The sequence below is a fragment of the Vicugna pacos genome, chromosome 32, assembly GCF_048564905.1.
Source record: "Vicugna pacos chromosome 32, VicPac4, whole genome shotgun sequence".
NCBI classification, from domain to species: Eukaryota; Metazoa; Chordata; class Mammalia; order Artiodactyla; family Camelidae; genus Vicugna; species Vicugna pacos.
Window position 1 is genome coordinate 18,159,654 of NC_133018.1, and position 23,109 is coordinate 18,182,762.

The 23,109-nt window shown below is 40.2% G+C and overlaps 2 protein-coding genes and 1 non-coding gene across 3 annotated transcripts; all 3 read left to right on the forward strand.

Annotated features, from left to right (window-relative positions):
• The first annotated feature begins 377 nt into the window (after positions 1-377).
• Positions 378-11,555, forward strand: GPN3 (GPN-loop GTPase 3). The gene is made up of 8 exons (XM_006204855.4): positions 378-507; positions 3,348-3,456; positions 7,050-7,217; positions 8,212-8,336; positions 8,913-9,028; positions 9,180-9,276; positions 10,229-10,357; positions 10,930-11,555. Exons 1-8 carry the CDS (start codon positions 460-462, stop codon positions 10,990-10,992), a joined length of 855 nt encoding a protein of 284 aa, XP_006204917.1. The 5' UTR covers positions 378-459; the 3' UTR covers positions 10,993-11,555.
• LOC116276626 (U6 spliceosomal RNA) lies at positions 1,855-1,958 on the forward strand. Its single transcript, XR_004186114.1, has one exon. It is a non-coding gene; the product is annotated as a U6 spliceosomal RNA (small nuclear RNA).
• Positions 11,556-13,717: 2,162 nt separating the features above from the next.
• On the forward strand, positions 13,718-22,421 carry ARPC3 (actin related protein 2/3 complex subunit 3). The gene is made up of 7 exons (XM_006204857.3): positions 13,718-13,836; positions 15,966-16,065; positions 18,318-18,394; positions 19,914-19,982; positions 20,828-20,954; positions 21,529-21,623; positions 22,110-22,421. The coding sequence occupies exons 1-7, from the start codon at positions 13,831-13,833 to the stop codon at positions 22,170-22,172; spliced, it is 537 nt and encodes a 178-aa protein (XP_006204919.1). The 5' UTR covers positions 13,718-13,830; the 3' UTR covers positions 22,173-22,421.
• Positions 22,422-23,109: the final 688 nt, after the last annotated feature.

The window sequence follows — 23,109 nt, forward strand, 5'->3', positions numbered from 1 at the left end:
CGGAAAGGAAGTATACCTTTCCTCTAAAAAGGTGCCTTCCACCTCAGTATTCCAGACCCTCAGCAAATCTGTAAATCTTGAGGGTCACCATATAAGTCAAACATCAGTACTCAAACCAAGGACCACAGCACCTTGCTCAAGGACACCGAGTATAGTCGGTTATCCGTTATCACCAAGGCAACCAGGCTTTCCCGGTATCCCAACTACTATTTCCTCCAACTACTTCTGCGCACGCGCGAGCCTTCCTCGGGCTTTTCGCAGAACGCGTTTCTCATCGAATTTGGCCTTCGGGATGCTCCGTAGTCAGAGGCGTGGCAGAACAGAAGACGCAAAAGGAATTTGGAATGTGATTGGTTCATAGGCCATGTTTCCGGAACCCGGTGGGCGTCGCGCGAAGGCTGAAGGGAGCGTGGTGGTCAGCCTGTGCTGCGGGAGGCACCAGGAACTCGAGGAGCCAGCATGCCTCGGTATGCGCAGCTGGTCATGGGCCCCGCAGGCAGCGGGAAGGTGAGGATTTGGCGGGAGAAGGAGAAAAAAGTTTGAGTTTGTGGGAGGCAAGGAGGTTCTGGGGGAGGGACTGGCGGGTTTGTTACTGGGGACCCTGAGACCCTGGGCCGCTCGCTTCTGCTACTTGGGCTTCGGTGTCCTTTTTGTTGTTGTTTTGGAAGGAGATTAATGATAATAACTAATATTTATTGCGTACTTAAGCCATAGATACTACGGTAAAAAAAACATTTCCACAACAACCTTGTGAGAGAAATCTTATCATTCCCACTTTACATATAAGGAATATGAGACAGAGAAAGATTAAGTTTTTGCCCAAGATAACACAGCTAGTAAGTGACAGCTGGAATTTGAATCCAGTATTGTATAACTCCAGAACCTGTCCCTGTCTTGCTCCCAGGAGGTGAAATGGTGTCTGGTTAATCACTGTTACTCAGAGCTGGAGACATGGATTTCTGATATTTGAGGCTATTTTAGGAGGTACATGGACGTGACATTAATGAATACTGAATCTAATATTGAGAAAGTTGCTCCCTTTTCAGTTCTCCTTCAGTTTGCATTGATGTGAAATTGTCAGTTTGATGCTAGTGCACCTTCAACACTTCTTTAATACTCAAGTCTTTTTGGAAAGCTGATCTTAGACTAAGGGCTTTTGACAAGCAATGTATTTAGCTAGAACTGAAAGAATTTTGAAGTTGTGTTTTATTTTGTGGTTACCTTCACGTTATGATAAATATGACTGGTTTTCTGGTTAGAGATACAAATTTTTCTTTTAAACTGCTTTTAAGGGACTCATATTAGGGACATTCAAATATGGTAGAAACTTTGTGATGATATTGATCAAGTAACAGGAGAGTGGGAAACACTGGAGTCTGTGGAAGTGTTGTGTGGCCTCAGTTTTTATATTGACACATTGCTCTGATGCTTGACCTATCCTGGGTGCAGGAGATACACATGTGACTATGATATGGCCCTTGTTTACCCAGAACCTATAGTCTGTCTGGGAATACTTATAGATGACTTGTCAATTAAAATACAGTGCGATATATGGACAGGGCCTCCTAGACAGAACAGTATGTGTAAAGTCACCAAGGAGAAAGCTAAAAGCATGATAAAGATCGTTTCTATATTCCAGATCAATTTTCCAATCAGTTCTGACTGATTGTCTTAGATAAGTGTCCTTCTATAAACTTTTGACGCCTGCTATCAGAAATACTCATTGGGCATGCTCTTTGTGCCAAGCACTGTTCTGGGCCCTGGGGATTGTATAGTGACTAAAACACACACAAAATCCTCTGCCCTTTAGCTTATTCAGACATATTAAGTCAGTCAATTAGAAATAATCAAGAAGTGCTTGCTTTGGCAGCACATATACTAAAATTGGAATGATACAGAGATTAGTGTGGCCCCTGCACCAGGAAGACATGCAAATTCGTGAAGCTTTCCTTGTTTTTAAAAAACTAAAAATAGAGATACTGTTTGATCCAGCAATCCCACTCCTGGGCTTTTATCTGGAGAAAACTTTAATTTGAAAAGATACATGCACCCCAGTGTTCATAGCAGCACTATTTACAATAGCCAAGACATAGAAGTGACCTAAATGTCCATTGACAGTTGCTTGGATAAAGAAGATGTGGTTTATTTATACAATGGAATACTACTCAGCCATAAAAAATAAGAAGATAATGCCATTTGCAGCAACACGGATAGATGTAGATATTACCAAACTAAGTGAAGTAAGTCTGACAGAGAAAGACAGATATCACATGATCTCACTTATATGTGGAATCTGAAAAAAAAAAGATACAAAGGAACTTACAAAAGAGAAACAAACTCACAGACATAGAAAACAAACTTACAGTTAATAAAGGGGAAGGAGAGGAAGGATAAATTAGGAGGTTGGGATTAGAAGATATGAACTGCTGTCTACAAAATAGATAAACAGCAGGGCCCTACTGTATAGCACAGGGAACTATATTCAATACCTTGTAATAACATAATGAAAAAGAATATGTGTGTGTGTGTGTATAACTGAATCACTGCTATACACCAGAAACTAAGACAACATTGTAAATCAACTATACTTCAATTAAAAAAAAAAGAATCATCAAACATTTATTTTGTGTACCAGATACTGTTTTAGTTCCTGGGTTTATAAAACTAAATGAGACATATCTCTGCCTTTAAATAGAGAATGGGAGAGACAGACAAGTAGCTTAGAGATTTTAACATAGTATGGTAATGATTACATGAGGGATAAAGAATTCTTTAACCAAAAGCTGTACACTGATAGCCCACCTCTAGGCTATTTATTAACCCTGATGTTCTCTCATCTTGGAATGCTCTTCCCCTGGCTTGGCAAGCACATTGCCATTCCTCAACTCAAATATTCTGCATCTCTTCTCAGAGACAGTACCCCCCACCACCCTACCTAAAGCTTTGGAATGTACCAATCCCAGTGGAGACCCTATGTGTTAGGTGCTGCACTGTATAATCAGAAATCAACCCTTTAAATTCTACTTGTTGCACATTAAGAGAAGTAAGGAACCTTAGAGATCATGGAGGCCATCCCAGTCAAAGATAAGAAAATGGAGGGACAGAATGGAAAAGTAACTTTCCCAGGGTTACCTATGAGTTTGAGCCAGGTCTGGATCCGCAGCTCAGTCAGATGTCCCGACTCCCAGCCCAGGGCCTTTTCTCTGTTTTCAATCAGCTTCTTCTTGGTCAATGAAGGAATAGTTTTGGCCTTAGTGGACACCGCCCAAGGGGTGTGGAGAGTCCTGGAGGTATAGGGGATAAGCACTACACTGCCTGTTGCTCTCACCCTCTCTGTGACATTGCAGAGCACCTACTGTGCCACCATGGTCCAGCACTGTGAAGCCCTCAATCGGTCTGTCCAAGTTGTGAACCTAGATCCTGCAGCAGAACACTTCAGCTACTCCGTGATGGCTGGTGAGTCCTGAGCAGAGCCCTCCCCATTCTTCAGGAAAAATAGGGGCGTGGGGAGGCAGTGAGTGCTGGCTGCTCAGCACAGAAGCTGAAAATTAATTGTTACAGTCTGGTCCTCTGGTTTCATGGTAACAGCATGAGGCTGAATATCATTTGGTGGCATCAATTCATGTTGATATATGTGACAGTATCCTTTCTTAGTCTCTGATAGAAGAATTAAAAGTGAGTGGACTCACCACCACCCCCACTTCTGTTTCTTTCATCTTTAGTCCTGCTGTGGGAAATCTGGTTTGCTACTGATCACACTGTAAGTGAGCGGTCTAAGTTTTGTTTTTTAACGTCTTTTAATTTATTCATTCAAATGTCTGTTGAACACCTACTATATGCCAGACACCAAGGTTATAGCAGAGGAAAAGACAGATACTATCCCTGCCTTTGTGGACCTATTTGCAGGGGAGATAAGCAAAATGGTAAACGTATTACAGATTGTGATAAGGACTGCAAATAGCCTGGTGAGGAGGAGGTTGCTTTAGGTAGTGTAGTCAGGAACCATGTCTCTGCGAAGGGGATATTTGAGCCTAGACCTGAAGATGACAGTGTGCTCTCCAAGCTGGCGAAAGGCTTTCCAAGATGAAGGAACATCAAGGTCAATAAATAGCCTAGAGATGGGAAAAGCTGGAGCTGGGTCATAATGAGTGAAGGGAAGAGATGGGTAGAGCTCATTGGACATGATAAGAATGGGTTTTATCCTGTTTTCTTAGTCTGTTTGGGCCGCTAGAATAAAACATCACAGACCGGGTGGCTTATAAACAGAAATAGACTTATCACAGTTCTAGAGGCTGGAAGTCCAAGATCAGGGTGCCAGCACAGTTGGGTTCTGATAAAGGCCCTCTTCCCAGTTGCCCTCACATGATTGAAGAGGGTTAGGGGTCTCTCTGGGACCTCTTTTATAAGAGCGTTAATCCCATTCACCTCCTCAGAGCCCCACCTTATGTCATCACCTTGAGCATTAGATTTTCAACATACAGATTTTATCGAACACAAATATTCAATTCATAGTGTCTGTCAACAGTGGAATGCCATTAAAGGGTTTTATGCAGGGGAGAGGATTGGCATGTGATTTCTGTTTTTAAAATAACTCTACTCTCAGATGAAAAGTGGACTCTAGAGGGTCGAGAGTAGAAGCAGGGACCAAGAGTGCAGGTATGATAGTTGTCTGAGTGGCCTGGACTAGGGTGGTCATGGTGGAGATGTAAAGGAGCAGACAGATTTGGTATATATTTTGCCAGTATAATTAGCAGCAGTTTGTGGGTGTAGGAAAAGGAGAGATCAAGAGTGACACTTAGGTTTCTAACTTGAATTGGTAAGTGCATGGTATTGTTTACTGAGGAGGAAGACAAGTCAGTTTAGGTTTGAGGCAGTTCTCTGCACTTAAGTTTGAATTGTCCGATAGGTATCTAAGAGGTGATGTCAAGGAGATAGTCAGATATAATAGTCTGGGATACAAGACGAGGTCTGGCCTGGAGATAGAAATTTGAGGGTCAGCAGTGTATAGATAGAATATTAAGCCACAGGACTGAGTGAGATCATGTTGGGAGGGAGTATGGTTAGAGAAAAGGACCCAAGACAAGCCTTGAAGTTGTCTCATCTTCAGAGATTTGGTAGAGGCAGTGCAGTCAGTAAGGTAGGAGGAACGTCAGGAAAATGTAGTGTCAGAGTCCAGCAGGAGAGACTGTTTCAAGAAAGAACTGATGGTTATATCAGATACAGCTGGGAAGTTGTATAAGATGAGGACAGAGGAGTGGCTGTTAGATTTGGGGACACGGAGGTGTGGGTAACTTTGACTAGTGATTTCAGTGGAGTGGCAAGGATGGAAGTCAGGTGGGAGTGGTTTGAGGCATGAACTGGAGGTGATGCCGTGTAGAGATGACTGAGCAGAGATGACCTGCTAAGGAAGTTTTGCAGTGAAAGAAGCAGAGAAGTGGGATGATAACAGGAGTATGTGAGGGTCAAGGAAGTTTTCATTTTAAGGCTGGAGATGTCAACTGGAACAGAATTGTATGCTGGAGAATGGTCCAGTAGGAAGAGAGAAACTGAAGATGCCAGATAGTAGGAATGACTGCAAGAGTGAGGAAGGGGAGGGTCTCCCGAACAATTGGAGGGTTTTGCCTTTGCCAAGAGTTGGGGGATTCTTCCATTGTAGCAGGAGGGAAGCCAGGGTGGGAGGCATCATGTAATGTTGGTGGTGGGAACGTGGGAAATTCTCTTTGCTGGCATCTGATTTCTATGAATGTCCTGTGTGGTCATCAGTTGAGAGTGGCCGGAAATGGGTGAGAATGGGGAAGGCGGGTTGGAAAGAAAGGAAGAGTCATGAAACAGTCACCTTCCTTGAGAAGAAGCATTGCATTGCTCTGAGGTGGTTTGGTCAGGCCCAACAGAAAGCACTCAGGCTAGCTTGCGTAAAGGGAGGGAATCAGGAGACTTCTCACAAAACCTAAGAGCAAGACTTTGTGAGAGACTAGAACCCAAAAGGCAGAAACTAACATGAACTGAGGCTGGCTTTCTGCCTCTTTTTCTCTCTCTTACAGAGCAGCTTTCTCTGCTTCAGGACATGCATGGCACTCGGCAAGGTCCCCCACCCCAAGTTCACATCACTTCTGGTCCTAGTGTCTTACTGATTAGTGTCCTTGAGTCATCCTTTTAGAAGACCAATTGTATTGGTCCAACTCAGAGCAGATGTTTATCCCAGAGAAAGAGTGTTGGAAGGCGTTATCTGTATAAATGTAGCAGAGTAAAGCACAGTTCTCTGTGAACCGAGATTGTAGGTTTGAGCACAAAAATACTGATTTCCAAACATTTCTAATAGAAGAGAACCATGCATATTCTAGAATTGTTTAAGCCCCAGGTATAGGTGAGTTAGCTATGTGATCTCATGTAGTCCTCATCCTTTGACCCCAGGATATGTGATTTGTCCCCCTTCTTATAAATAAGGAAAGTGAGACACAGGGAAGTTAAATAGCTTCCCTAGGGTCATCGTGTTAAAAAATGGAGATTGATTTTCTTGGTTTGGTTTTGTTTGACTTGTTTCGAAATAGGTGGTATATATTCACATCGTTCAATTGCAAAAGGTACAGAAGAATCAGTCTGCAGGAAAACGTCTTCCTCCCAGCGCTGTGTCCTGGCCGTTGGCTACCCTTCCTGGAGGCAGTCAGTGTTGCTAGTTTCTGGGGTGTCTTTCCATAGTGTTGTATATAAAATAAAATATGTATATTTGTATATATAGTGAATTTTAATTTTTTTAACAAATTATGGCATTTGTACACAGAGTTCAGCACCTTGCACTTTTTACTTAACAATATACTTGGGAGATTACATCAGTGCTTAAAGAGCTTCTTTTTATGGCTGCATGGGATTCCATTGTCTGTCTGTACAAATATTTATTTAATTTATTCCCATGAACATCGCTACAGTGAATAACCACATGTAGAAATAATTTCATACATGTGAGTTTTTATATAATTGTTAGTTACCACTAGTGAGGATAACTGTTTTCAAATGGACACTCTTTTATTCTGGGCCCCGTCTGTCCTTTTCAGATATCCGGGAGCTGATTGAGGTGGATGACGTGATGGAAGACAATACTCTGCAGTTCGGTCCCAATGGAGGATTGGTGTTCTGCATGGAGTACTTTGCCAATAATTTTGACTGGCTGGAGAACTGTCTTGGGCATGTGGAAGACGACTACATCCTTTTTGACTGTCCAGGTAAGTCAGCAATTTGAATGTGTCATTTTCGTTGAAGTCACGTTCGTCCTGCCCTAAGTGGGAGAAAGTGGAGTGAGCGTTCATAGCTTAAACTCGGCCTCAGTCAGGCACAGCTCGCTTATTCATTGACTCTATTTCATTCCTTGAGCTTACTGAGGGCTTATTTTGTATATTGGAACTACTTAGAGAGCAAGGTAGCCGTGGTCTCTGCCCTCATGGAGCTCATAGGCAAGTGGGAATGCCTGACAGTATAACCACATAAGCCAAATGATTATTTAATACTCACCCATGACAGGCACCGCGCAGGGTTAGCCCAGACCATCACGTAGCAGGGAGGTTGCGGAGGCTTGTGATTGAGTGAGCCGGGCCGTAGGGTGAGGTGAGGGAGACTGCTCCAGGCAGAGGGCACGGCTCGCTGAAGGCCTTTAGGCAGGGAAGGAAAGAGGTGGGTTTGAGGCACCAAAAAGGCCCATGTGACTGGAACGCAGTAAACAAAGGGAAATGTTGTGAGGAGAGGCTGGTAGGGGGCAGATGATCACACATGACTTCTCAAGCCAAATTGTGAATTTTAGACTTGAGCCTAACGTACCTTTGATCGTCTGTGGCTCTCACTTCGCCCATTCTGCCCTTACTTTTAATGGAACACACACACCCCCACAGAAAAGTGCAGACATCATAAGTGTACAGGTTAAAAAAAAAAAAAGTGTACAGGTTGATGAACGTTCCCCCCCAAAATCACTTGCTTTTGGACAGAAAAAGCAGAAATGTGAAGAACGTCATTTTCTACATAAAACTGAATTGTTTCCTTAGGATTTTTTTGGTATTGTGATTGCTTCAAGAGCCTGTAAGACTCCTTAAAAATTCAATATATTAACCACCAGAGGTTGACTTCCTTTTTTTTCCCTTAGCTGTTTTATGGGAATTTTTTTTCCCTGTAATTTGGTAATTTAACATATTTCCTGATTGTAATAGTCTCGTAATGTTCTTCATGTAGGTCAGATTGAGTTGTACACTCACCTGCCTGTGATGAAACAGCTGGTCCAACAGCTAGAACAGTGGGAGTTTCGAGTCTGTGGAGTTTTTCTTGTTGATTCTCAGTTCATGGTGGAGTCATTCAAGGTTTGAGGATAAATCTGTTGTTGATTTCTCAGTCATGGGTACAAGCAGAGGACAATCTCCTTTAATTTTGTGATTCTGGACATTTCACAAACTATACTCCAGACTTACTTAATATCCCTTATTATTGAATTATAATAATGTGTTTTTAACTCAAATGGTAAATTATGATACTATATAGATTTGGGGGAAGTACTTGCAAGGAAAAATTAGGCAGATGCATATCTGTATATAAGTCTTTTTCTGAGGACCTTTTGTCTAGTTTATGGACTATCTAAAATAAACTTTATTTCTTATCAACAGCCCTAAGGAATATTTGATGATGAAGGAGATTGAAGATATGTCTAAATTGAGATTTGTGATCACTGGAGATTAAATCTGCATTTTCCCTCTTTGTCCTCACCCTTGGAGACCAAGGGTCAGCCGTCTGATTCATGGTGTCTTTTCTTTAGACTTAGCACTTCTTTTACTTAGGCCAGTTTTTCTCAGAGAGGAGCAGGAGCCTCTCTTTTATGGGGAGACCGGGGAACTTCATTGGTACCAGTTGATTCATCCTCCCCTTTCTGTTTCCTCCTTTAGTTTATTTCTGGCATCTTGGCAGCCCTGAGTGCTATGGTCTCTCTAGAAATTCCTCAAGTCAACATCATGACAAAAATGGATCTGCTGAGTAAGAAAGCTAAAAAGGAAATTGAAAAGTGAGTTCACTTCTTCTGTTAACCATCACATTTCAGTTGCAGAGATGAAACTTCTAAGCTTTACTTAGGTGTGAGGTTCTGTCAGTCAGTAAATCTAGTTTCTTGATATGTTCTTCCTTTTATTCATCAGTCTTCTTTCTCACTTGTAAAGGTTTCTAGATCCAGACATGTATTCTCTATTAGATGATTCTACAAGTGACATGAGAAGCAAAAAATTCAAAAAATTGACTAACGCTATATGTGGACTGGTAAGCTTTATAAATTGTTGGGTTTTGTGTTTTTGTTTTTTCTTTTTAAAGACTTTTATTTAAAAAAATTTTTTATTGAAGTGTAGTTGCTGTACAATGTTGCATAAGTTACAGGTGTACAATATAGTGATTCACAATTTTTAAAGATCATACTCCATTTACAGTTACTATAAAATTTTGGCTATATTCCCTGTGTTGCACAATATATCCTTGTAGCTTATTTTAATACCTGATACTTAGTACCTCTTACTTGTCCCTCCCCCTTCCTTCTCCCCACTAGTTTATTCTTTATACCTGTGAGTCTGCTTTTTTTAAATTACATTCACTAGTTTGTCGTATTTTTTAGACTCCACGTATAAGTGATGTGATATACGGTATTTGTCTGTCTCTGACTTTTGTCACTTAGGATAATGCCCTTCAAGTTGTTGGGCTTTATTTTTAATGACCTGGTCAGGTGTTTATTGACATCCAGTCAGTGGCCACCATTATGGAAAGCACAGTCTAACCCTATTTCCTTGCAAAGGGAGGAGGGTAGGGAGTCCATGGGCTGGCTGGTCAGCAGTTTAATTTAGAAGCAATTTTTTGGCAGTATCCAATAAATTAACTGACATGTCTATTATTCCAAGCCATTTTGGAAATTCAAAACTGTCTTTGTCCTTTTGAAATTTCCAGTGGTTATCGAATTCAGGTAAATGCCTATGAAACAATGTCTAGTTAAATAATAAGTTAACGAGTGTTCTAGTTGGTCAGAGGTCGGAAAAATCAACGTTGATTTGCTGTTGTTTTGTATATGTCTGTCCCTCCTCCCCACAACGCGCGCATGCACACACGCACACACATATACAGATGGTTTTAATCAGAGTATAAATGGTGATAGAACTCAAATATACTTTGAAAATTAAGTATTTTGTACAACTTCAGAATGACCCTTTCTGAAAACCCCAACTTGTAGATCGATGACTACAGCATGGTTCGATTTTTGCCTTACGATCAGTCAGATGAAGAAAGCATGAACATTGTATTACAGCATATTGATTTTGCCATTCAGTATGGAGAAGACTTGGAATTTAAAGAACCAAAGGTAATTTCTGGTTTGGGGTGTTTATTGCCTTTTGGTAAAAATGTTTGTCGGCATTCACTGGCCTCCTGCGAAATCCCAGGAGCTCTAATTTTTGTCTTCATGGTGGCAGGAACTTGGGCTATTCTGGGTGATCTTTGAGATTGACCCTTGTGCTAAACAAGTGATAACAGTTTTCCTCTGCCCTTTGTTAGGACAATATATATTACTAAGTTTCTCCGTACTTAGGACTTGGAAAGATACACAAAGGGGAGGTGAAATTCAACTGGAATTGGGCCAACCTCCCGTGTCAGTGGGGCCTTAGCACAGTGAGTTAGCTGAAAAGCAGCGTGAGTGTAAACTCAAGTGAGAATTAACCTCTAATGAGATATAAGCTCTTTGATTCACCACATATCTGGAAACATTCTAGCAGTCATGCCTTTTGTCACTATTAATGATTACCTATGAGCAACACCTGGAGCTGGACCTGGGCCTTAGCTCCTTACAGAGCATTACCTGAAAAACATGTAAACACATACTAGGTCCAACTGAGGAGAAACGAATGTATTTTATATCTTGTGTTTCCTTTGTGTCAGGAACATGAAGATGAGTCTTCTTCTATGCTTGATGAATATTTTCAAGAACACCAGAATGAATGAAGAGTTTATTAAAAAGTAACTATATATATGAGGAGCTTGTGTCTGAATAGCAGAACCTTCTTCTCTTCAAAAGATACGATACTAGGAAGCTTCTGATTTTAATGAAGAAAATAAAATACTTGGCTCTTTATAAGCAATCAGCAGCATGCCTGAGTCAAGTTCTTAGTTATCCTGAAATGCTGCTGTTTAAAGTGGCATCTTTTAGTATTATTTTAACAGCATCAATTTAGATTTTAAAGTCAAAATTGAAATGAATGTACATAGATTTGTATAGAACATAAATTAGCACCTGTGGTACAGTTGAGACCAGTCTACTTTTAGTTTTACTGTTTGATTTTTGTTATTTTTGAAATTTTTTTGGAGGAGCAAGAACTATTGTAACAAAATATAAATGTATGTGTCCAAAGAAAAATCTGAAAGGATGTAGGTAAGACCATTGCTTATCTGTATCTTCTGGTTTTCCTACATTGAAAATATATTATTTGCATAATTAGAAAATGAAAAGCAACTATGTTTTAAAATATATATGTATATAAATAAAAGAAACCGAAAAATAGCATTAACCTTTTGTTACACTCTTGTTTTCCAGTTAGAATTTGAAGTAACTCAGCCAGGGCAAATTTTTGAATGAGTAATTTCCCCAAGTGTCAAAATGTAGGCAGTGACTTTTTAAGAAAATGTGGTTTGTAGTCTCTGAGCACTTAAAAATGTATACTTTCTTTGAATTACAAATGCACACAAAAAGGGAGAAGATACCATTTTTTTCTTTTTAATTTCCTGCCTCATTGAATTGTTTATTTTTAGTATTTCTGAGTTCATTTGGGATGGGCCCTGGGGAATGGCTAGTCAATCAGCAGATACTTCTCTAGCACCGCTGATAGCCCAGGCCCTGCTGAAGGAAAGCAGAATCTCATTTATTGAGCTCTGCCCAGCTTTGTGCTGAGAAGAAGCATTTTACATAATCCCTTTCATTTAATCCTCACAACAGGCCCAGGCTCCACTGGTGCTGGATCTTCTGCTGATGCGAATTAAATCCTTAGAGAAAACCTGCAACTCAAGTTAAATTTTTAATCATTCTTGAGCCTAGATAGCAGAAGTACACCTGCAGTGTCAAATTTGATCCATTTTAATTAAAGATGCAAAGTGTGAGGGGCCATAGTTCTCAGTGGTAACTTGTGCCTGCAGGCCCAGGCTGGGAACAAGAGTTGGATATTTGCACCTTGGTCCGTTAGGATGAGCGATTCTCCCAGCTGCACTCGTGATGAATGGGCAACATGAGGATGCGCTGGGCTGCTTCGGGACTTTCTCTGTGGCCCTCAAGTAAGGAAAGGGCAAAAACACCCTGAGCTCCCAGTGTTGCTCAATTTTAGAAATATTACTGTCACATGGGAGAGGAAGAAAGAAAAGACAACTTTTCATTCGCTGTCCTCATTACTCTTTGAGTTATATACCTCCCTAGTTTAGCCTCTGAAGAGTCTGGTATGTGCCTGTGGGAAAGAAGTACAGGGCCAGACTCCATTTCCTTCCCCTCTGGACACTGGAGTTTAAAAGATGGATGTGACCGTTCCAGTCCTGAAGGCTTTCACTTTCTTGTAGGAGAGCCTGACATGAATCCTCAGGCAGATTTACTAATGGGTGTCAGGCATGGGGATAAAATGGAAACACTTAGGGCAAGCCAGGCCTTACTCTCATTGAGCTGACATTCTGGGCTCTGGGACTAACCATAAACAAGGAAATTTCTGATAAGGAATGTGAAGAAGAGAAAACAGTAACGAAATGGAGAGTGACTACCAGGCTCCTTTGGCCTCGTCAAAGAAGTTTCCTCTCCTCCCCCTATGCCTTTTAAGGTGAAGTTTGGCCAGAGATCGAAATGAGAAATCTGATGTGGGAACGTGGGACAAAGTAAATCAGTCTGAGGGACTGGCAGGAGAAATGGCCAGAGGCAGCAATGACCTTGGCTTTTAATGTAGGTGCTTTCTAATAATAGGCTAAAAATTCCTGACCCTTTGGTATGTTCTAGGCATGTAAGTTCTAAGCACTTACATGCATTTTATTTCCTCCTCACAAAACTGAGGTAACTACTGTTATCTTCACTTTCAGGTGAGGAAACAGGCAGAGAGGTTAACTTGCCCAAAGATACGCAGTTAATAAATACTAGAGTTACGATTCAAACCCGGGGTCCATTTCCTCACCACTACCCGAAGACTTGCAGAACAAAGTTAATACACAAATCCCTTCTCACTGATCTTTTCTCCCTTTTTAAAATCAGTGGATTGAGTTCATTCTTTCACTCAACAAATATTTATTGATGCTTACTATGTACCATCACTGTTATAGGCACAGGGGTACAGCAGTGAACAAAACAGACAAAATCATTTCCTTTTTTGATGTTCATGTGGTTGGAAAGGGGGAGACAAACGCCAAAATAAACAAGAGTCATAAGAATTTAGGGAAAAAGAGAGAAGGGGGGGTGGGCTGGAACTCATTTTAAAATAGAGTGATCCAAGGAATGTTCCACTGAAAAAGTGATCTTTGAAGAAAAACAAAGGAGGTGACTGGTCACCGAGATTTTGTAAACCCAGCATCCATCTCCTTTCGCCCACACATCACTCATGCGCGACAGAGCCCCTGTCTAGGGCTCGAGCGCCCCCTGGCGCCCCTTTGCATCCGCACGGCCGCAAGCAGTCAGCCCCGGACAGCGAAGCCGGAAGTGAGGCGTTCAGCCCTCGCCCGCCCCTTCCGGCTTACTTCCGCCTACCCCGCCCAGGCTGCCAGACCGGAAACGCCGAGCTCCAACCCGATTCTCCTCTTCTGGGTTGAAACCCCGGCGCCTCCAAGATGCCGGTAAAGGGGCCGAGCTGGGGGTGTCGCGAAACGGCGGGAATTTGGGACAGTGGCGAGAAATAGTGCGTGTGCTGAGAGAAGCGGGCGGAGGAGGGCAGAGAGGAAGCGGGGGGCCTTAGCCGGGGAGAGGCGAGAGAAAGGAACCGGCCCCCGTAGGATGGGAACCGTTCGAGAGTGTCGGCCTTGGGGAACTTGGGGCGCGGCAGAGTGGGCCAGAGACCCGAGGCGTGCTGAGTAATCTGCCTCAGCCCTTCTGCCCTCTCCTCTTCAGTCCCGACTCGTTTTCTCCCTTTTTCTGCATCCCCCAATTCCAGCAGGGTTCCCAAAGCCTCACTAGAGCCGCGAAGCCACGGGCTGCCCTTATTTTTTATATCTTAAGTCTAGGGTCCGTCTTCTCTTTTTTCCTGCCGGCCCACTTCCTCCTCCGCCCCTGGGGGCGGGTCCCTTTCGCTGCTTGTCATCTGTCAGACCCCACTTCCTGGACTCCTCCCCCATAGCCCCCGGCAGTGTTGGCCACCCAAGAGCTGCTGGCTTTAGGGCCCTCAGAGCAGACGCAAGGTTCGCGCCTGGTTTCCAAATATTTCTGTTTTCGTGTGCATCAGAGGAGTGAAAATTGATGGTGGTCTGGTTGCTCTTAAATTCTGACAGCTAGTCTGTAGGGTGGATTTATCACTATCATGGTATCCATATTTAAGATGAATAAAAAGGCCGTTCAATAACGTGGTTATTGATGCAACAAACATTATTGAGCACCTGCTGCATGCCAAGCACTGTTACAGCAGTAAATAAGGCCAACAAATCCCTACTTTTAAGGAATTTACATTTTAATGGGGAGACAGACAATTAACATGTAAATATAAATAAAATGAAGGGGATTATTTCAGATAGTGACAGATACTATGAAGGAGATAGATGGCTAACAAAAGATGCTTTAGATGAAGCATATTAGTGGTTAAAAAAAAGAGCAAGGCATAGTTATGGATATATATTTTATGGATCCCATGACTACTATTTGGCTCCTGTTGTGTGCCAGACAGGCCCTGAGCTATACACTTTATATAAATCATCCTATTTAATCCTCACAGTGACTCTATGAAGTAGATATGTTATTGTTTTCTCATTTTGTGGAGGAAGAAACACGCTCAGAGAAGTTAAGTAACTTGCCCAAGGTGGCACAGGAGTGAATCTTGATAAACCAGAACTCTAAAACCTTGTGCTCATCATTCTGGTTGCACATAGAGCACCCTGGACTTCCCTCGTGATCAGTTACTTAATATCTGTCTTCTCCATTTGCCTGAAAGTTCTTCAGGAACAGAACGGGAGCCCATACTGGTCTTGCATGCCTTGCACATAGAAGGTGCTTAGTAATCTTTTGGTGAATGAATGAATAAATGAATGGGGCCTATGTTGTCTTACAAAAAGCCAGACATCTTGTGAAAAAGCAGAACTGGGAATCAGCATATAAATTGCTCTCATAAGTGTGATATTTACTCCCTCTTCCTTTAACTCACACCTACCCACTGAAAACAAGTATATGTATCTCTTCATTTTACGAATCTGGAGACAGGCTAAGAAAAGAAGTTATGTCTTGGTCAAAAGGCATAAAGCCAGGAAGTGGCAGAGCTGAAAAGCCCATGCTTGGGTTGTGTTTTAAGAATACCTGGGGGCTGAGTACCCCTGATTTATATAGTGTTTGCCTATATCTGTAGTGTAAATATTCCACCAGCTACCAGTGTAACGTCATTGCACATGAAGAGGTGCACAGTAGAACCCCAATATGTAATATTTCCACCATAAAGATACAAAAGACAGAAAAAACGTTAAGATCATAGACAGTAGTAAAATAATATTTTTAAAATAGAAACTAACTCATTTTGAGTGTTTATTACCTTTGTTTTTAATATAACTTGTTTAATTGTAAATTTACATAATTTTTAATAATGTCTGTGTTCAACAACCAGCTTGCCTCAGAGTTTCTCAAAATTCCTCAAAATTTAATAGTCCGTTCTCATGAGCCGGTTAATCTTGAGTGGGCTATTTTGTTTTCCCTTTGGGGAAGGGTACTTACCTGTCCTACCGATATTTTCTGTCTTTCTGCTTCTATGTTCTTACCTGACTTGCCACTACAGGCTTACCACTCTTCCCTCATGGACCCTGACACCAAACTCATTGGAAACATGGCACTGTTGCCTATCAGAAGTCAGTTCAAAGGGCCTGCTCCTAGAGAAAGTAAGTAGAAACCCCTTTCTGTTATTTTCAGATTTTGGTTTGAAACAAGTAGTAACTGTCTAACATTAAATCAGGGAAATTCTGTCTCAGGTTGCTCTTGTATTTTCTGCTTGCTTGATGGATGTTGTGCGCTAGACTTTTTAAGATTGTGGGTATATGTTGCATTTAATAGGAAACTATTATTGCTGCCAGTTTCTCCAGGATATTTTGTTGAGAGGAAAGAGGAAATGTGCTTAATCCTCGACACTTTTCCACCATCGCTATCAGCCCTAATGCTGCTACTTCTGAAGGGTGCCATGTCCCCATCCTGTCTCTGTCATCAATGTGGGAAAAACAAAACATATTTTAACTTCTTCCTTATCTAAATCTGCCTGCTTTGTCCACTATTCAGGCTCTTAATTTTTAGCAGTACCTCGATCTTAAGTCTTAAGTGTCCTGTATAACATTACTCATTTCTTCTCTTGCTTTTCTGAATTTTATATCTTTGCTTTCTTCTTGGTACTCGCTTTTTTGGGGGAAATTTTTTTTTACTTTTCAAAAAGTTCCATTCTTTCAGATACTGAGACTCTTCTGGCACATTCTAAGATGTTCTGCCAAGAGTGTAATTTGTATTATATTAGAAACGGTTTCCTTACACTGAGTTCCATTCATGGTTTCCAAGAACCTGATTTGGTTTACTAATTTTATCCTGATGCTCTCTATTCCTCTGCCAGACTACTTGACTTGACTTTTTCTTAATTTAATTTTGTTTTCAACACAAGTTGAAAGCTCAGGAAACTTAATAAATTTGTTGAGTCACCACAGTCTTTATTTGATTCTGAGATTTAAAAAAAAAAAAAGAAGAACCAGACACAGTGAAAAAAGACCAAAAAGAGGAAAAATAATGTAAAAGAATTACAGTACAACGGAAGAGTAAGAATCATTGTTGGCCCAGATCATCTCAGGTCATTACAAAATGCCACATATTATGTCAGAGGATGAAATAGACCAAGGATGGAATAAATCTAATTATTACCTTTGCAGTTCTTGGGCCCTTGAGGGATGGCACCCCAAGAAACCAGAACTTCATGGTTTTTATGGATAAAGAATAACCTGTTACTCTTCCCCAGGGGGGTAGGTTAGAACTGAATCGAAATTATGGAGAAGTGCAAGCCTGTGCTGTGGGCTAAATAACTGTTATCATTAATCAAATTAATTTATTTACATCCACAAATAGGTTTTGAACACCTTTGATATGCCAAACGTTCCTGTGGTCTAGCCTCCTTCCCCTACCCCCACCCCCTCATTGTGACATTTAGAACTAGCTGGTTTTGGTAAGCACTGTTGAACCATCTGAGGAAGTTGCCTTTTCACAGATAAGAAAATAGATGGCAGGGAACACAAGGCTAGAGTTAGAATTCTGTTGAAATTCTTCAGCAGGGGAATTAGCAGGAATAGAGACAACTGGGTTCTGGAGTACTAGTCAGAGACGAGAAATACAAATAACTGTTTCTGCATTGCTGAAACCAGCTGCCGGATATCCAGACCCTGGGATTTTGACCTTTTGAAAGTTTAAAAAAAGGAAAACCAGAAAAAAGCCAAAGAAATTGTATAATGTTAGCTGTCTTCATTACAGCCGTGTTTCTGGCTTTTCTCAGTCTAGCCACCTTGAACAACTTGTACAAATATATTTGGAAGTCACAGTTTTCATAAAAAGAAAGATGTGTATGTGAGTCCTAGTGTGTCCCTAAATGACAGTTGAGTGTTTTTTCCTGGACGCTATAGTATGTAAATTCAATTAAAACTGTTGAATACTTTTTATTTTTTAAAAGCATTTTATTAAAGTTAGTCAATGTCTCAGTCTGTTTTTATAAATGCATTGAGAAATGTCTAGAGTGATGTTTACCAATTTTTTTTTAATTGAAGTATAGCTGGTTTACAATGTTGTGTTTGCCAAATGTGGATAATAGTTATTTCTGGATAGTGATAGTAGGGTGACAATTAAATTTTTTCACTCTTGATTGATTTATTTCTCTAATGAACATGTATAATTTTTATAAAAAACAATAAAGCTATAAGAATAAATCACATATTTATTTTTCTAGAAATTGTTTCTAAAGACTTTACATTTCATTGGTCTCATTTTATTTTATTTAACTCCAAAACTCTTGACCATTGAGCTCAGATCTTTTTTTTCCTTCATAGCTTTTTTAGGTGTTACGTTTTACATTTGGCTAATGTTCTCTGCCTTCCTCTTCTTGTGTCCTGCTTAGCAAAAGATACAGATATTGTGGATGAAGCTATCTATTACTTCAAAGCCAATGTCTTCTTCAAAAACTATGAAATTAAGGTAAAGTACAGAGCTTTCACTATTTAATTTAGTTTTCTGATGGGGGCAGTATCTACCTGGTAGTCAGGGTTGCTATGAGGAATAAATAAAATGAAGTGAGATTGTGTGCTTGTGAAAATCCAGGCCTAATTCTGTATCAGTATTAACTCCTCACTTCTCCTCCAAACTTTACACCATGGGTTGGCAAACTACAGCCTGAGGGCCAAATCTGGACCACCCCTTCTTTTTCTAATAAAGTTTTATTGGAACAAAGCCATGTGCATTTGTTTTTATATCGTCTATGGCTGGTTTCACACCACAACAGCTGAGTTGAGTAGTTGTGAGAAAGACTGTGGCCCACAAAGTCTAAACTACTTCCTGTCTGGTCCTATACAGAGGAAATTTGCCAACCTGTGGTCAGGACACTTTATATTTATTCAACAGTAATTAAGTGCCTATTGTGTGCAGTCCAAAACCAAAAAATTCTACATGCTATGTAATTTTTTCTGTACTTCTGTGTCCTGGACCTAAGAGAGAAATAAGGAAACTTCAGTGACCTGAATCCTTCTCTCAATTACCCCTTCTTCCGTTCTGCTCTTAGTTTTTGTGAACTCAAGGGGAAGGTGGAAGAGGGGGTGGCAGAAAAAGAGAAGGGGAAATGGAAAAAAAGAAGTTCTCTGAGCTTCTGCTATGAGCAAGTTACGAGGAATATCAATAAATCTTCTTGATAATGTTCTAAACTATAGAACTTCAACTCCTTGCCAAACTTTGATCTTTTGAAATCAAACAGGGTATGAAATCTATCTGTAGACTCTTGGTCTATAAACTGTCATCTAACAGTCGGTGATGTTATAGATGTTTCTGTATCCAGTGCGTGGTCTTAAGTGTTGTGTTTTGTAATTATCATTTTGCCACATTTCATTCTGTCTTGAATATCATATAATCTTAAAAATAGGGAAATGTGTAGTTTGTTTCTTTAAAACTATAAATCTGTGTAAAATTTGACCTGAAGTCCTTGCCACATTTGATTTAACATCCATTTGTCTTTTCCCTATTTTCCTTTGGGTTCCATCAAGAAGGGGGCTTACGGCGCTCTTCAGGAACAAGTCACTTGTGAAATAATTGCTTCCTCCTTTAGAGTCACGAAGTTCTCGGCAGAGATCCCAAAGTGAAAGGGTTTTTAAAAATTAGCCAGCCGTATGGTTCCCTTCAGGTTTCCCAGGCAGCTTTGTTAACTCTCCTTCCTGCACAGAATGAGGGGCTGTTGGCATAGCTCCTGGGGAACCCAGGGGTAAGGGGAGCCAAGGAAAACAGGAGCAGCCAAAACAGCTCAAGGTGGAAGCTGGTGGCTCCCTCCTCAGAAGCAAACAGAAAGGGGGCTTGAGAAAACTGCATTTGGAGAATGGGAATTTTTGATGCCATAGTAACTATGCTTTTGCTGTTTTCAGTTGATAAATCAAAAGACAAAGATTGAATTCATTGATTGCACATAATTGTTACATTTTTGATCAGAACCGTTTTGTTTGGTTTTCCCCCATAGAATGAAGCTGATAGGACCTTGATATATATAACTCTCTACATTTCTGAGTGTCTAAAGAAACTCCAAAAGGTAATTCAACTTGGATGATCATCTGTCAGAAAAACAAATTAATTGGTATTCGGATTTGTTGAGACTTTAAGGACAAGCAGAAAATATTTCCTCTGACTTAGAGAATGGACTTATAAGGAAAATCTGAATGTATATCTCTAAACTTACAGTGTAGTTGACTAATAAGAAGATAAGGGTAGTGATGTTTTAGTGCTTTGCATATATTTTTCCCAAGACAGAAATCTTGACCAAAAAATTCCCTTTTAAGCCCTTGGCTCAAAAGTTCTTAACATGGAGTCCAAGATTAGAATCCAACGGTCCATGAACTGGAGTGGAGAAAAGGTTACATCTTTCTTTTCACTAACTTCTAATTGAAATTTAGCATTTATCTAAATTATTTTGTTTTTTTATCTTAATTATTAATGTAGGCAGCAGCCCACAGTAGTATTAGCAATAGCTGTGACTCTGCGGCATTTCATATTACATTTACAGTTGAAGATATTTTGAAATTTTGTTTATGTTCTTTACTACTTCAAAATTTAGTTGTTAGGCCCGCTGCTGGGTCTTGTTGTTTAGTGCATTAATAATGAAGCAGATGTATGACTATGTTGTAAATTTGGTTTTTTAATATTGTTATTATCGTATTTCACTATAATTAGTTTGTTTTGTAGTTCTGTTTTATCATATTCATTTAAAACATTAGTCTGAGAAAGGGCCCACAGGCTTCACCAGTTTGCAAAAGGACACCAAAATCATGACCTCAGACAAAGCTACTTAGACTAAAAAACTGCGAATTGGATATTATTATACTTTTCCCCTACATTTGTGTGTGTATGTGTGTGTATATATATAATTTTTTTTTTTAGTGCAATTCTAAAAGCCAAGGCGAGAAAGAAATGTATACACTGGGAATCACTAATTTTCCCATTCCTGGAGAGCCTGGTTTCCCACTTAATGCAATTTATGCCAAACCTGCAAACAAACAGGAAGACGGTAAGAACATCGTCTCTGCCTCCCTGTGTGGCACAATATTTTCTCCACTTGACTTTTTACCCTCCTCTTTTTCTTGCTTTGATTGGTGTATAGGTTGAGAGTGGAATCATTAGCATGTATGTTATCTTACTAGTCACGCTCACAAAAAAATCTTTGGCAACAAATAAGACGTGTAGAGAATCTTTTGGACCAAAAGGAGTATAACAGTTATAAAACCATTTGTGGGGAGGGTACAGCTCAGCGGTAGAGCACATGCGTAGCATGCACCAGGTCCTGGGTTCAACCCCCAGTACCTCCACTGAAAAAAAATTAAATGAATAAACCTAATTACCCCCCTTACAAAAAAAAAAACAACCAAAAACCCTAAAAATGAAATAGGTGGACCAAAAATATAAACAAACAAACAAAAAGATTCTTTGTTTAAAAAAAATTTTGAACTGCCATTTCTATTTGTTATCCTGTTCAAATGTATAGAAACGTATTGCCATGGTCAAGTCCAGATCAGCAGCAAGCACATTTATGGGAGGCATTCTCAAATACAATTTTTTATTGTTCTTCCCGCTCCTTATTTTAGAAGTGATGAGGGCCTACTTACAACAGCTGAGGCAAGAGACGGGACTGAGACTTTGTGAGAAAGTATTTGACCCTCAGAATGATAAACCCAGCAAGGTAAGACTCTCTTCTTTACCAATTTAGTTGATAAATCCCCTTTTACCCTGTAGCCACCGTTTAAACAACTAAAATCTTCCGTTTCAAGAATACCTTTAGTTTTCGCATTTCAGTGTTGCTTAGCTTTGAGTAAGTGCCTTGTACATAGTAGCAGTTCACAGAATCACGCTGAATGATGAATTGCATGTAATAAAAAAATGTTGGTTCTATGTTCTTAGGCTGGGGCATTATAAACCCATCAAAAGGTTTTCTGTGTGGGATAGCTTGAATGTATTACATTTATTTTGTTATTGTAATTTTGAGAGACCTGTGAGTCACTCAAAAAAAAAAAAAGAAAGATTTTACATATGCTTTCAGAGAGTTTACATAAAATAAAAGCTAGCAGACCAGTATTAAGTTTTAAGTAAATTCATATTCTGACCTTATCTTGAACTTGCATTGTGATTTGACCACCACTGTTCATTCTGTTTTGTCCCTTCTTCTTAGTGGTGGACTTGCTTTGTGAAGAGACAGTTCATGAACAAGAGTCTTTCAGGACCTGGACAGTAAAGGGAGCCTTGGACAGACACAGCTCCACATCTGTGGCAGCATTTCCCAGCAAGGTGTACACAGTTCTTTGCCTTTATTTCATGAAGTTTTATACAGAGGAGAGAAGAGAGCGAGTCATTACTTGAAGAGCTCTTTAGCAAGGATTCGGGGTGGGGGTGGGGAAGAATGGGTTGTTGACAAGGGATTTGAAATTTTCTGCACAATTCAGCTGGTGCTTAATAAGTACCAATAAAGAAATTTCTAACGTTTCATGTCAGAAAAATTTCATTGCTTATCTTTGACATTCATTTAAAAAATTTTGAAGACTATTCACCCTTTTAATGTGCACAGTTTACGTTTGGATAGAAGTTTTGCAACCGTCACCACTAATTCCAGAACATTTTGCCACCCCAAAAAGATGTACCTGTGCTCTTTAGCAGTCACTCCCTCCCACTCCTTTCCAAACCTTTCCTCCCACTGAGTTACCTTCTGTCTCTATGAATTTGCCTATTCTGGACATTTCACATAAATGGGATCATAAAACAAGTGGCCTTTCCTGTCTTGTTTCTTTCATTCAGTATTATGTTTCCAAGATTCATCCTTGTTATAACATGTATCAGTACTTCATTCTTTCTCTTTTCTTTTTTTTAAATTGTGGTAAAATATAGTATTTACTACGTTTTAAGTACGTTTAAGTGTGTAATTCACTAGTATGTATTAAACTCACAATGTTGTGCAACTATCACCGCTGTCCACTTCTAAAACTTTCTTGTCACCCCAAACAGAAACATTAACCATGATACCTGTAGATACCCTGGTACCTACAACCCTCAGTTCCTGGTAACCTCTAATCTACTTTCAGTTTCTGAATTTACCTTTTACCAGCACCTCATGTAAGTGGAATCAAAGAATATTTGTCCTTTTGTGTCTGGCTTCTTTTACTTAGCATGGTCTTCAG

Coding starts and splice junctions, on each gene's coding strand:
- GPN3 (XM_006204855.4), top strand. CDS start 460: ATGCCTCGGTATGCGCAGCTGGTCATGGGCCCCGCAGGCAGCGGGAAG. Junction 7,218..8,211: donor CATCCTTTTTGACTGTCCAG/GTAAGTCAGCAA, acceptor TTCTTCATGTAG/GTCAGATTGAGTTGTACACT. Junction 8,337..8,912: donor TCATGGTGGAGTCATTCAAG/GTTTGAGGATAA, acceptor TTCCTCCTTTAG/TTTATTTCTGGCATCTTGGC.
- ARPC3 (XM_006204857.3), top strand. Junction 20,955..21,528: donor TGCAAACAAACAGGAAGACG/GTAAGAACATCG, acceptor TCCTTATTTTAG/AAGTGATGAGGGCCTACTTA. Junction 21,624..22,109: donor AGAATGATAAACCCAGCAAG/GTAAGACTCTCT, acceptor CCTTCTTCTTAG/TGGTGGACTTGCTTTGTGAA.